The following is a 15106-nucleotide window of genomic DNA, read 5'->3' as shown; positions in this document are numbered from 1 at the left end:
TCTTTGGAAACCGGAGCACCCGGAGTTAACCCATGCAATCGCAGGGAGAACATGCAAACTCCACACAGAAATGCCAACTGACCCAGCCCAAGCTCGAACCAGCGAGTGAGGCGACAGCGCTACCTACTGCGCCACTGCGTTGCCTCTCAACATTTAATCGAGTTGTATTAACAAATATTTATCTGTATATAATTATATACATTAAAATATCTAAAAGTATATTATCTCACATTTTAGTCAATTCTGTCCACATTCAATCATGCTTTTTTAACAAACATTAATCTAAAAGTAAATCATCTCACATTTTAGTCAATTCTCTCGACATTTAATCATGTTTTATTAACAAAAATAATCTGAAAGTAAATCAATTTATCCCAACATCTCACAATTTAGTCAATTCTCTCCATATTTAATCATGTTTTATTAACAACAAACAAAAACATAAACTGATTGAAAGTATATTATCTCACATTTTAGTCAATAGTCTCCACATTTAATCATGTTGTATTAACTGTCCCACTATCTTGTACATCTGCTGTTCACTATATCTGCTAAAGCTCCTGAATCTTCTCCACATGCTTGATTTCCACCTGCACCTGTTGGAGGGTTGTGCCTGAAACGTTTCTTGTGTGTTAAATATGTGTTTTCATAGGCCAGGTGTGGCAATCCAGCATTTGATTGGACGCTGCAAACCTTCAAATGCTCCACTTTGCAATGAAACACCCAGAACATTGTGACAACCTTCAGTAAGCAGACAGAGGAAAAAATCAATTCCTGTTGAACATTGCAAGGACAAAACATGAGTGGATGTCCATTTTTGGGAGGAACGCTTCAGTGCGTTTGGCATTTTAGTTTTTTATTTCCTTTTGTAATTAAATTAAATAGAATGCAAACAAATTAAATGTAATGTCTGTACTTTTACATTTTAATCTCAATATTAGATTGTTGTCCAGTAACCCCAGGCAGGCGGAGGAAGAGGATGGATCCCAAGGAGGCGTCAACAAAGCCGCTAAAGGAGGAATCATCTACGGAGACTATTTACAGGTAAATAACTCAACCTTCAATCAACCCTTAATAGACATTTCTACTCACCTAAATTCTTCCTCCGTATAAATATATATATATATATTACAAAATATATATATATATATATATATATTTCTAGATTAAATAAATTAATTCAATGTGTTTTTGTGTTTTCTGATAGCTTGACAAGGTGCTGAATGCTCAAGTTTTGCAGAGTGAACAAAAAGGCAACAAAATCCATGATGAGCATCTCTTCATCGTTACTCACCAAGGTAATCTGTTTGTATATATTCATTATTTAAGGAGGTTTTTACAGGAATTTGAATGAAGAACCATTGGTTCTAATAAACCAATAATTTTGAAGTAAGTAACATTTTATTTATCAACACTGTAAAAAATAAAAGATGGGTTCCACACAGCCGATTTGTGTTGGGACAACATAAAGGATTTAGGTTAACTTATTGGTTACTGGTTTAAACATAACACAATTAAGTTGTCACAAACAAAGCAACAAAAACGAAAGATTTGTGTTGTTTTAGCTTATTTAAAATAAGTAGTTTAAACAAACTGTGAAGTAAGCTCCACACACCTGAAGCAAGGATAGGTGCACGGCAAATATCACCATGTGCAAAAGGTAAACAAATAATCCTGCACGCTATCAATACTTGCTGTAGGGTGTGATAGGGATACATAGGTCATCATGTATGAACATATGGTGTTTTGAATAAGATAAAATTGCTGATTTGTACTACAGTGATTGGCTCTCATTAATTAAATTTAATTCATCTTTATTTCTATAGCGCTTTTACGATGTAGATTTGTGTAAAAGCAGCTTCTCGTAAAGTTTCAGAGAAGTTCTCATAAATTGAAACTGTCAGTCCAGATTTCAGAGTTAAAGTTCAGTTCAGTGTAGTTTAATTTACAATGCTGAAAGTCCAAACATTAATGATGTTTATTTGCTATTACTGTTGTTGTTTTCTATGTGTGTACTGTAATGATCTGAGTGGGGATCAAACCCGGGTCTAGTTCTTACTAGATGAGCTAAGTCAGCAACTGGTGGCCCAAGAGCAGAGAAGGAACAAAGTTAGTCCACAACTAATGAATTTCCAAAAAATAATATAGTCTTTAATAATTTAAATTATTTAATTTAATTTAAATAATGAATAAGAAGGCTGGTCAAATAAATTAATTAATTTAAAAAGTGTGACTGATGAGAGCAACAGAGTCTGAAGCTAGGGACACCGGCCCTCGCGGCCAAAAAACGGACCGGCCCACCGGGAATTCTCCCGGTCCTCAAATACGTTGCGCAACCTTCTCACCCCTGCCCATCACATCCCTCCTTGCTCTTCAGACACGTCGCACACACCTTGTCAAACACACCACCAAACCACCACCCCCGCTGAAAGCTGAGCGGGACTCTGCAAAATAAACCCTGAAACTCTGATCAACGTGAGGAGAGTTTACTCACACATGACTTGTTATAGCTCTTTTGGTTCGTTTAGAAACTTTTCCGTTTGAAAGCGCGCCAAGAGTAAAGAGCAATAATATAACAATTTTGATCCCTGTTTTGGAACAACTGAATCGATTAACAGGTGTGACTCAAATGGACCATCACAATAAAGTGACAGAGCAAATTAAATCAAAAGGCTACAGTTAAGGTTTTTTGAGTGTTTAGTCTGATGAAGGTCTCATGCGACTGTGAAATTTTACATAACAAATAATTAAATTTTCCTATGAAGAAGCAACGGGCTCTATGGGTGTTGAAATAATAATAAAGAATCTTGGTTTATAAGATTGCTCTACAGATCCTGACAGTGTTGTCATATTTTCTTTTCCTTTAGCGTACGAGTTGTGGTTTAAGCAGATATTGTGGGAGCTTGATTCAGTTCGTGACCTGTTCATTAAAAAACATGTGAGTACAAATTGAGTAAAATACGTACGTTTAAAAAGAGTGGAGATCACTCTATACTGTTTTTTTTTTTTTTTGTTTGTTTTTTTTTGTTTTGTTAAATGTTGTTAATGTGTGTTCTGGTTAAAAATGTTTCAATGTTGATTTTGTTCGGCAGGTTCGGGATGAGAGAAACATGCTGAAGGTGGTGAGCAGAATCCACAGGATAACCATGATCTTCAAGCTGCTGGTAGATCAGTTTGCTGTACTGGAGACTATGACTGCTCTGGACTTCTTTGATTTCAGGTAACAGCTTCATTCAGTGCTGGTTGCAATTTATGTCTAATTTATATGTAAAATAAATCTTTTAAATGGGATCAAATTAACTTTTCTAGTTGTCTCAAGTGACAAAAAATATAAGTTAAACTTTGTGTAACTTACAAAAATGTAGTTGAAACCTGATTAATTTGATAAAAAAGTAGAGGAGTAAAATGCTTTCTTATTTGTATATCATTCCACAAGTGTCTCATGTATTTGTTCCATTGGTGGATAAAGCACACAATATCAAGTAAATAAAAAAAAAAAAAAGCCGGATAAAACTTTACTCCTTTTGATTTTAGTTGAGTACAAAAGCTCTTGCTTTTTTATGTACTGAAAAATGAAGGTAACACTTTATTTAAATTAGTGGTGGGCCGTTATCGGCGTTAAAGTTCTGCGTTAACGCGAGACTCTTATCAGGCGTTTAAAAAACCATGGTCATTAATCTGTTCTCAAAGTTGTGTTGGGAGCTGGGCCTATTCTATGCAAGCTATGATAACTTTCACTTTAATATTTAAGCGTGCATGTATACCTGACCGAATTGCACTGTAGGTGGCGAGAATGAGTCTTTGAACCTGTGTGTAGTCTTACTGTGAAATTACCACATCAAACATGACGTGCTAACATGGACGCAGTTCACTAGAGTAAATCTGATTAATGTTGGCTCCATATCTAACTATCAGGCACCTGTCGAGTTTATGCGTTCGAGTAAAACATATACAAACAAAATGGGCCGAGTGGTTTTTTAAAATGAATGATGTTGAATGAAAGTCAAACCGGTGATCCACCTGACAAAAAAGTGCCCTTCCGAATCAAATCAGCAGGATCCCCTTCTGGATCTTTTACTAACTTTGAAGACACTACTGAATGCGCTTACATGGACATCTGTAGTCTTGTTATTTGCCTAGACAATAATATAATTAGGGTGTTTATGTGAAGTGCTTTCATGTAAGAGTTTTCTGTAATTTTGGGTGACTTTAACTGCGGTTCGGCAGTTTCACTTTAACTTATGTACATTTTGTTCATGTCCCTGTGACAAATTAAACACAAATAAGGAGTAAGGACTGGTGAGAGTGTTACTGAATTAATTAACGGACACCAAATGGAAAGAAAAAAAGGTCCACACTTCATGATCAAATAAGTTATGACTTTAGTCGGATTAAAGTAATCAAAAATTGCTGTTTTGAGCTTATGTAGGCCTACAGTTCAGAATTCATGTTTAACTGAATAACAGTTAGTAGACACAAGTACATCTTATTGAACATCATTTATTTTCATCACCAATTGTCATAGTAGAACAGTTTCTCAAGCAGTTTGTGATGCATTTTGGAAACAGGAGATGAGCCCCTGGTCAAATGCGCCACCTGGCTTGAGAAAGCCGTTCTCAAAGACTTACTTTTAGTCATTATTTGGGTAGCCCATATATTCTGAATGCCTTCGGCAGAATTCAAACAAGCCACTTTAATCTGGATTAATCTAGATAATTTCCAAAATTACAGTGAGATTAATATAGATTAAAAAAATTGTCATGAAACCTTTATAATCATGACAAGACATGTCATGAAGGTGAATGAGATTTTTTGCATGCTCACAATTGTCATTAAGTGTCATTGGCTAAGTTATGACATTTTAAATGCAATGATGTTGTTAGGTATGACCAGGTTATGACAACTTGACATTGTCACGACAACAAAACTTGTCATAAATCTGGCATGATTGTCATGAGTCATTTTAACTGTATTTAAACGTCTATGTGTAACAGAGCAAAATGTGTTAGCATTTTAAGAACAATACACCACTATAATAGCTGTATGTCTAGTATGACCTAAATCAGCGTGGGGAAAATATTTGACAATTTTACATTTAGCTTTTAAATAAGACCTGCCCTATTCAAACAGGAAATAACAGAAATGTCCAGGATCAAGCATTTCATACTGTGGAGTTAAACATGTTGCCCTTTTACAGCAGATTTACTTCACCAGCAATCGACAGTCATTACATAAATATGATATTTATTTAAAATAACACATTTTCATTTTTGCATTAGTAGCTTACTTTTGGACGACTTTTCACACCATCAGTCACATGCACTCAAGCTCCAGGATCTCCTTTTCTTTATTTATTTTGAGTCCTAGTTGTAAATTCAGTGATTCATTAACTGGAGACTCACTCTGACCGTGTAATTCAAATCAGTGAATCATTAACTGTAGATTCGATCTGACTGGATCATTTAAATCAATCAATTGTTAACTGGTGATTTGCTCTGTTCAGATCAATTGAATCATTAAATCATTTACTGGAGACCCGCTGTGATCGGATCAGTTGAATCAGTGAATTGTTAGCCGGAGAATCACTCGGATCAGATCAATTGAATCATTAATTGGAATCTCGCTCTGATTAAATAAATTGAATTAGTGAATCGTTAACTGGATACTCACTCTGATAGGATCAATTGAATCAGTGAATTGTTAATTGAAGACTTGCTCTGATCAAATCACTTGAATCAGTGAATCATTAACTGGAGACTTACTCTGATGCGATCGATTGAATCAGTGAATTATTAACCGGAATCTCGCTCTGATCAAATCAATTGAATTAGTGAATCATAAACTGGAGACTCACACTGATAAGATCAACTGAACTAGTGAATCATTAATTGGATATTTGCTAAGATCAAATTACTTGAATCAGTGAATCGTTAACAAGAGACTTACTCTGATAAGACCAATTGAATCAGTGAATTTTTAACTGGAATCTCCCTCTGATCAAATCAATTGAATCAGTGAATCATTAACTGGAGACTCACTCTGATAAGATCAATTAAATCAGTGAATCATTAACTCTGATAAGCTCAACTGAATCAGTGAATCGTTAATTGAAGACTTGCTCAGATTAAATCACTTAAATCAGTGAATCGTTAACAGGAGATTCACTCTGACTGAATCGTTAAAATCAGTGAACTGGTTTCTGGAGACTCACTCTGATGAAATCACTTGAATCAGTGAATTATTAGCTGAAGACTCGCTCAGATCAGATCAATCGAATCAGTAAATTGTTAACTGGAGACTTTCTCTATGACTGAATCATTTGAATCAGTGAATTGTTTACTGGAAACTTGCTATAATGAGATCATTTGAAACAATGGATAATTGTTAACAAGAGATTTGCTCATTTATTGAGATCATTTGAAACAAAGACCTGTTAACTTGCTGAATGAATTATTATTTTGAGTTGACTAGTACAGTAAATCAGAAGATTTAAAAAAAATGGTCAGAGTGATTTATTTGCTCTATTATCTTTTGTTTGAATGTTATAGGGAGTATCTGTCTCCAGCCTCGGGCTTCCAGAGTCTTCAGTTCCGTCTTCTGGAGCAAAAGATTGGTGTAGCGGATCATTTAAGAGTCCCGTACAATCGCAGACACTACAGAGACAACTTTCATGGAGAGGAGAGCGAGACGCTGCTGAGTTCAGAGCAGGAACCCACTCTCCTTCAGCTGGTGGAGGTAAAACACTCATCAAAAACAGAAATCAAATCAAATCTTTAGGATCTTCTAAATGCAAACTATGAAATTTGTATAATTAGAAGATTGTCATAAATTTATGCACATTGCAGCAATGGCTGGAGAGGACACCTGGACTTGAAAAAGATGGCTTTAATTTCTGGGGGAAACTGCAGGCTAACATCGAAGAGGGTCTCAAGAGGGAGAAGCACCAAGTGGAAGTATGTTCTGCTCAAATAGTTTATACCATTGAGTTTTAACACTTTACAATAAGCTTGTATTAGTTAATGTTAGTTAATGCATGTACTAACATGAACAAACTGAACAATACTATTATTACATTACACAATTTCTTCATGTTATTTAACTTTAGTTAATGGAAATACAGCAGTTCATTGTTAGTTCATGTTAACTCGCAGTGCGTTAACTAATGTTGAAAAGCATGAAGTTGGATGTTAATAATGCATTAGTAAATGGTGAGCTGTGATTAATAAATGGTGTACAAGTATTGCTCATAATTAGTTTATGTTAGCAAATACTAGTGGTGTAACAGATTACATATCTCACGGTTCAGATTACATACTGTAATGGTTTTTTAGTCACGGATTGGACTATTTTTCGAATCAGACAAAAAGGAGAGGAGAAAAATAGAATTTGCTTTTTATTTATTACAAAAACAGTACTGCAATACACTTTTGGTTTCAACAAACCGAACTGAGAACCGGTAATTTTATTAAAAATAAAATTAAGAGATAATCAGCTGAATAAAAATAAATTGTAAATTATTCAGTAGTGTAGGAAATTGACTTTTACTACTACTGTTGCTAATATCGCTAAATGTATAAATCTAACATTATAGTTTGTACAATCCATATTTATTTTCAAAAAATGAGTCAGTTATTCACTCATAAAACTTCACATTTCATTGCTAGATTTGTCATTTTTGAAGAATTATTCAGTGGCATATTTTTGACGGCTGGTTGTTTCCACCTATTGATTAAATAATGTAATTGCTGCCTACAAGTTTCATTTTTGAGTGTTCAGTTAAATGCACATGACGGTTGTTTCTAATCTTTACCATAAACATCAGTGTTTTTATCTAAACTATGACATGCTAACCAAGTAGCTCTGTGTAATTTGTCTGTTTGTAACTTTATACAACTTAAATTTTTCATTTTCAGATTTGAATGGAGCGATTGAAAGGAATAATATGAAAATCACCATCATTTATAAATTATGTTGTGTGGGTGTTGAGATACCAATCTTTTGATCATTAATTGTGCAGCTTACACTGAATATGTTAATGCAAACTAAACTAAAGGCAGAAAATAACGTTAATAACCTAAGAAATCCACCACATCCTCAATAGCCTACCATAACTTTTTCAGTCATCATTATATTTTACAGGAAAGCCCTTCTGAAGGCTTTCATATACTTGTGATTTGAATGACGCTAAGAGGCAATCTCTCTGCAATCGTTACACATTTAAGATTTATCTAGCAACAAAAATAATTTATTATTATACAGCAGGACAAGTGTGTTCCGAACCGTGGGTTGTGATCCATACGAATCATGGATCAATAATGATCCACTACACCCTGAGTAAATACATTAACTGATGAAACCTAATTGTTAAGTGTGGCTGTGTTTTTTTTTTCAAATGTGTTCTTATTGTTTTTATATTAATCGTAACATTTTTTGATTAATAGAAAATGGAAGATACTGAGGTGAAGCAAGAGGTTCTGGAGGATCTAAACAAACAGATGGAGACCTTTACTGCCCTGTTTGACTCTAAACGCCACGAGCATCTGTTAAGCAAAGGTGAGGATCGGCTCACAATGCATTGCCATTTACAGTATGTGTGGTGTAGACCAGGGATGCCAAAACCTTTTTGTATTAAGGGCTAAAAATATCATTGATAGCCGTGATGTACCAAAAATATACCAAATAAATTTAACATTAAAGTTTATTTCATAATATTTCAAAATAAATCGAAAACATTACTTTGAATTATATTAACTTTTAACCCCTTTGGACCATGTGTCCATTACAATGGACATCACATGTCAGCCCATGCTTTTTGTGATTCCTGAGCATTTAATCTAATTTAACCCCTTCAGACCCTGCATCCATTACAATGGACATCACATGACATCCCATTTTTCTGAAATTTGGAACATAATTCAGGTCTGTAGGGGTTAAAGCCTGCAGTCCATCAGAGTGGATGATTAAAAGGTGGTAAGGTTCGGCATGTTGTAATTTGAAGACAATCCCCTACACTGAAAAGCAGCATGGTGTCACTTCACTCCAGACACCAATGTAAGCCACATTTACAATGTTTTTATTCAGATGTATTGATATTTTTCCCAATATTTCATAGATTGCAGGTAAAAAATGAGGGACTGCACTTACTAATTAAAGTTGGCAACTAATTAAACATTGCAAGCTTTATACACTCTGAATACACTTGTCGAGCAGAATCAGCCTTTGCCTTGATTTGATCCATCAGGTGACAGCATGTATATTTTAAACTAAATCTGATTTATCGACATGATTTAAACTGAAATATTTTAGTTTCAGGCAGCTTTTTTATAGCTTAACAATAGAACAAACATATTAAAAGTTACATTCAATTTGAGATAACAATCTCTAAACCAGTGGTCATCAAACTTGTTCCTGGAGGGCCGGTGTCCTGCAGATTTTAGCTCCAACCCTAATCAAACACTCCTGAACCAGCTAATCAAGGTCTTAGGTATACTTGAAACACCCAGGCAGGTGTGTTGAGGCAAGTTGGAGCTAAACCCTGCAGGGTCACTGGCCCTCCAGGACCAGGATTGGTGACCCCTGCTCTAAACCATCCCCATCATTCTCCCTCTCTTGGCGGGCCAAATCAAAGGTTACCATGGGCAAACTTTGGGCATCTCTGGTGTTGACCGATTAGCAGGGTTTATTGACTAATACCTTTTTTACTAATTAAAACTTAATGTAAAATTTACAGCTTAACTAAAACTAAATATAATATTAAGGAGTGCTAAAAACTCAAATTATTATACAAATAGAAAATGTGATCCTTAAAATATACTGTAATCCAAACATTACTAATATAGCAATAGTAATAATAATGCTACTAATAATAATATACTATATACTATAACAGTACTGTATTTATATATTAAGCAGGGGGTTTCAAAGTGGCACAGTGGGTAGCATGATCACCTCACAGAAAGAAGGTCGTTGGTTCGAGCCTCGGCTGAGTCAGTTGGCATTTCTGTGTGAAGTTTGCATGTTCTCCCCGTCTTCACGTGGGTTTTTTTCCGGGTGCTCCGGTTTCCCTCACAGTCCAAGGAGATGCTTTATAGGTGAATTGAATAAGCTAAATTGGCCGTGGTGTATGTGTGTGTATGAGTGTGTGTATATGTGTTTCCCAGTATTGGGTTGCGGCTGGAAGGGCATATTCTGCGTAAAACATATCCTGGATAAGTTGGCCGAAAAGACATATGAATATACGAATGAATATTAAGCAGGGCCTAATTTGAACTCACTAGTTAAAACGGTAAAATTATGTCATTACCCTTCTCCCAATACTTCTGTGACCTTATAGTACCATTCCAATATGGTGTTTAAATTTTATATTCAAGCAATGGGTTAATCATTTTTCACTCTTTTCCTAAAAAAGGTGAACGGAGACTTTCTTACAAGGCTCTTCAGGGAGCTCTAATGATCAATTTCTACAGGTTTGTATGAATACATTAATTGCATTTCATTTCATATCTACTGTTTTCATATCAATATTGATTGTTATACAATAGGGATGTAACGGTATCAGAATTTCACGGTACGATAATACCTCAGTATGAATAACACGCTACGGTATTTATTGAATAATTTACAGGAAAAACAAAACTAATGAAAAACTCGAAAAAAGTGCCAAAAGTATTTATTTACCTTAGCACTGAACATATCAATGACATACGATTTAGCATCTATCTGTAAGTTTCGAAACAGGAACTTAAATTTTTCAATTTTAATAACAAAAAACTATTAAACCATATAAAAAAAAAATAAAGTTTCAATTTAGTATTGTTGAAAACTCATCACATTCAACATTTAATCACTCACTCAGATAGAGATGGGTTTTTTTTACGAATAATTGTCATATAACTATAATCTGGTAAAAGCTGGGATCTCTGGGCATGTTCCCTGCAACAGAAAAACCCCTCTCATTTGGGACTGAGGTTTCTGGGACAGAGATATATGATTTAGCCAAGGTTGACAGCAGTGGGTAACGTTGTGCATTGTCTTTCCACCACTTGAGAGGACAAGCCATGAGTGAGATAGAGGTCTCTTTGCGGTACAAGTCAGTTGTCTGCAACAATCTAACAAGTGTGCTGTGTTCTGCAGTCCCCATGACTGTTTTTAGTCGTATTCCCCGACTTATATTTCACCACAGTGGCAGTGCAAGCATACTGTTTTTTTATTTGTCTGTCACCTTTTCTCCTTTTTCGTATCTTTTTTGAAAGAAACCGAAATGCTTCCACTCATCCGATTTAATACCCGCTTTAGGTTCGATCATTTCCAGCTCTTTTTCTTCCCTCCTACTAGCAGCACACTCCATTTTCGCATTACTGGATCTGTTGTGACAACAGACCGCAAAGGATGATGGCCACGCCTAGGCTGATGGGAATTGTAGTTCCCGCTACCTCCCGTTCGTTTCATTCGCCTAAGCAAACTTTTCTCAGAAATATAGTTTTATTGAATCATGCGCCTACGATAATATTGAAAAAAATTACTATTGCGGTATGACGGTATTTACAATATTGTTACATCCCTATTATACAATGAAGAAATACCTTAGTCATTTATTTCCTTCTCCAGGGAAGAGCCTCGATTCCAGGTACCTTTCCAGCTCCTGACTGCGCTGATGGAGATCGATACACTCATGACCAAGTGGAGATGTAAGACTTTCATTCAGGGATCTGCATTTACACTAAAGCCACGTCTACAGTCTAACATTACAATCCATTCCCTCCAGATAACCACGTGTGTATGGTGCACAGAATGATTGGCAGTAAAGCAGGAACGGGGGGATCTTCAGGATACCATTACTTGCGCTCAACTGTCAGGTGTGTGTGTGTGTTTGTGCGTGTCACTTTTTCTCTGTGTGGCTTGCTTTGGATCAGCTTTGCCTATATTAGACTATAGATATACACATGTGGTCTACTTGCATTTCTCGAGCTACATTCCACTCCAATATTTTATGGCCTTCACTTGCTAACTTCCCCGTCTAGTTCCCTCAAATGTACATAATTAATTACATCTGAATCTGAATGGGTTTAAATTGAATGCCTTAAACCCTTGAGCACTTGGGAACTAGGCTGATGTGATGTCACGAAGGCTAGTGTGTGTCAATAAGTGTGTCTTAAAACTGGGTTGCAGTTGTAAGGGCATCCACTGCGTAAAACAGGGATGTCCAAACTCAGTCCTGGAGGGCCGGTGTCCTGCAAAGTTTAGTTCCAACCCCAATCAGACACACCTGGGCTAGCTCATCATGCTCTTTCTAGGCTTTCTAAAAACATCCATGCAGGTGTGTTGGAGCTAAAATCTGCAGGACGCCAGCCCTCCAGGACTGAGTTTTGACACCTCTAGCGTAAAACATATGCCAGAATAGTTGGTAGTTCATTCCGCTGTGGAGGCCTCTGAAAGAGAGCCAAAGGAAAATAAATGGATTCATTTCTTTAAGTCCTTTATAGTCTGACCAATATGATGATGGTGGTAATATTGTGACATAGCAGCAGCTTGTTCTTTGATTTTACATTGACAATCTTCTTCTTATTATTATTTTACAAGTCAATATCAAGTTATATTCTTAAGTGGTTTGAAATCCAGTTCAAGAAATCTTTTAGTCTGTTCCAATAGAAACTAAATTTGTCCACAAATAATCCGATCTGGACCGACAGTGTGAACATTCAGCATGTTTAGTTTGTAAACTTCCTCGTGTTGTTGTCATTTCAACTCCTTTACTTATAATTCTCCAAAGATATGATCTATACCGCTCACTTATCTCCGCCTGATGTGCTTTACAAGTGTTTGCAGCTAATAAAATTCACATTTTCACTACGTTTATTGGAGTTTAGCACTGTAATAAACAGTAACAGTTTAACCTTATCAGGGAGGACCATAACATGAAGGGGTTATGCAACAAATCAGTCATGCCTCATTGTTTTTTTCATGTTTCAGTGACCGTTACAAAGTGTTTGTGGATTTGTTCAACCTCGCCACTTTCCTGGTTCCTCGTTCCTGGGTGCCCAAACTCAACCCAAACATCCATAAGTTCCCGTACACTGCCGAGTGTTACGACAGCTCGTACAATTCATGCAGCAGCGAGGATTCCGATTAGAAACATCAGACCTGTTTGTTTGTGAATAATGTTAAAGAATCCGGGATTAATGCCAGATATTGATACTCCTGTATTGATCAGCCAAAGTTTGTGCTTTTTGGACTATTTACTTGTTTGATTGAAGAGACTGAAAGTTTTTTTCCACCTTATATAAACGCAAAGATTTATTATAAAGTAATTGTGCACATATTAAAAATCTAAAGGAGTTCTCTACATACTATTTATATTTTAAACATATATGTAAAATATAAGTCTTTTGTACTAAGAATATATTTTTGAATGAGGCACATGATGTAGGTTTCTCTGGTTGTTTGTAAATATATGATACACTCTACTGGGTATGTATAGTATATATCCTAATATAAAATGTCATTTAGACTGTACAGACAAGTGATGATACTATGTTCCATATTATTAAACAAAATCTTTTTTTGTCTTTACTATATGCTTCTTACAAAAATAAATGCTAAACTCTTTCCTGAATTTTCTCTCACCAAGGTCACCAGCTTCTGTCAGTAAATATTTGTGTGACGGCTGCCACTCTGTCCGTCTTGATGTCTTTATTTTAACGTAGTGTTTATATCATTCTTGGTAACATTTTGATACTTTGATCTTATTTAATAACTAATAATTAAGTTTTCTTCATTAGTAAGCACGAACTAACATGTATTAATGAATGTCAACATGTACTAGTGCATTTTGTATTTTAAATTTAGTTTCTTCACAGAAACATTCACCAAATCAATATAAAAACACATTCTAAAGTCTTTTGTACTACCAATAATGTATTTTTGAATGAGGCACATGATGTAGATTTCTCTGGTTGTGTAAATATCAGAGGTGTAAAGAGTACTGAAAAATCATACTTAAGTATAAGTACCATTACTTGTGTAAAAATGTAGTGCAAGTAGAGTAAAAGTATCTTTTGTAAATATTACTGAAAGTATGAGTAAAAGGTAGACATTTTAAAAGTAGGCTACTCAAAAGTAGCAAGTAGTGAGTATTGTAAAAAGCTGATGCGTTTACATGTAGTTTGTGGATGTGTGTAAACGTAACATTCTGTAGTGCCTTTAGTTATTGCCCAGCAGGCACACAACGCTATAAGACGTTAATATTAGGTTAGATTTAGGTTGTGACGTCAGGTGACCATAATTCAACATCTAACCAGCATGCAGCGTTATTTTCATGTCCAATAACAATGTGAAATTATGTTGATATTTGGTTGATTTTAGGTTGTTTGAAAGTGACCAAAAGCCAACATCGAGCCAACATCTTAAACCAACGTCTCATTGGCTTCAAATACTGACATTTATTTGTCAGGTATGGCAACTAAAATCCAACATCTGATAGGTGTCAGCCGCTTGTTAAGTGTGACGTCATGCGAAGTGGCTTCCGGGTCCAAGCGCTCTATTCAACTGTATGGAGAGACTCATGAAATGATAATAATAAACATTTACAAAGTGATTTAATACTTTCGAAAATCACGATCACAATATATACAGTATGTCCATGCCTAATATCCAATGGCCAGAAAGTGATTATTTTTTTTTATAAATTGTTAACATTTTGGTATTTGTTATGCAGCAAGCCCAGAGATTGTTGTGTACACTATGACTTTATATAAAACTAAATTTAATGACTGATATGAATAAAAAGTGATCATAAACAAATGATTTCTCAACTCAAATGAGTGGTGGCTTGGACAGTCTTTGTTTTAGGTTGGACGTTGGACATTGACGTCGGCCTAACGTTGAGTTCTGACGTCAACCTAATTTTCATTTCCAAACAAACTGCAATGTCCCCATGATGTTAGGGTACAACATCAATCTGACATAATGTTGACGTCTTGTGCCTGCTGAGTGTTTAAGACCATTTCGGTCACCATACAGTTGTTACAGTATCTGCCATCTTCTCATCAGTGACATGCATCTAAACAGTCTCTGGTCAGTGCGTGTAAAGATTTTGGACATATTCTTG

At 35.6% G+C, this 15106-nt stretch overlaps 1 protein-coding gene across 4 annotated transcripts; it reads left to right on the top strand.

Annotated features, from left to right (window-relative positions):
- Nucleotides 1-652: 652 nt before the first annotated feature.
- On the top strand, nucleotides 653-13612 carry tdo2b (tryptophan 2,3-dioxygenase b). Of its 4 annotated transcripts, none has more exons than XR_012386710.1 (12): nucleotides 653-834; nucleotides 942-1044; nucleotides 1208-1298; nucleotides 2868-2938; nucleotides 3093-3220; nucleotides 6549-6735; nucleotides 6846-6953; nucleotides 8442-8553; nucleotides 10409-10466; nucleotides 11608-11687; nucleotides 11765-12161; nucleotides 12364-13612. XR_012386710.1 is itself a non-coding variant. In NM_199856.1 (12 exon segments), coding segments are annotated over 12 exon segments (1224 nt in total). In that variant the 5' UTR covers nucleotides 726-799; the 3' UTR covers nucleotides 13130-13612.
- The last annotated feature ends 1494 nt before the right edge of the window (nucleotides 13613-15106 follow it).

The sequence above is a fragment of the Danio rerio genome, chromosome 11 (genome assembly GCF_049306965.1).
Source record: "Danio rerio strain Tuebingen ecotype United States chromosome 11, GRCz12tu, whole genome shotgun sequence".
In the NCBI taxonomy this organism is placed as follows: Eukaryota; Metazoa; Chordata; class Actinopteri; order Cypriniformes; family Danionidae; genus Danio; species Danio rerio.
The sequence above is the reverse complement of the archived record's forward strand: the minus strand, read 5'-3'. Positions and strand labels throughout refer to the sequence as shown.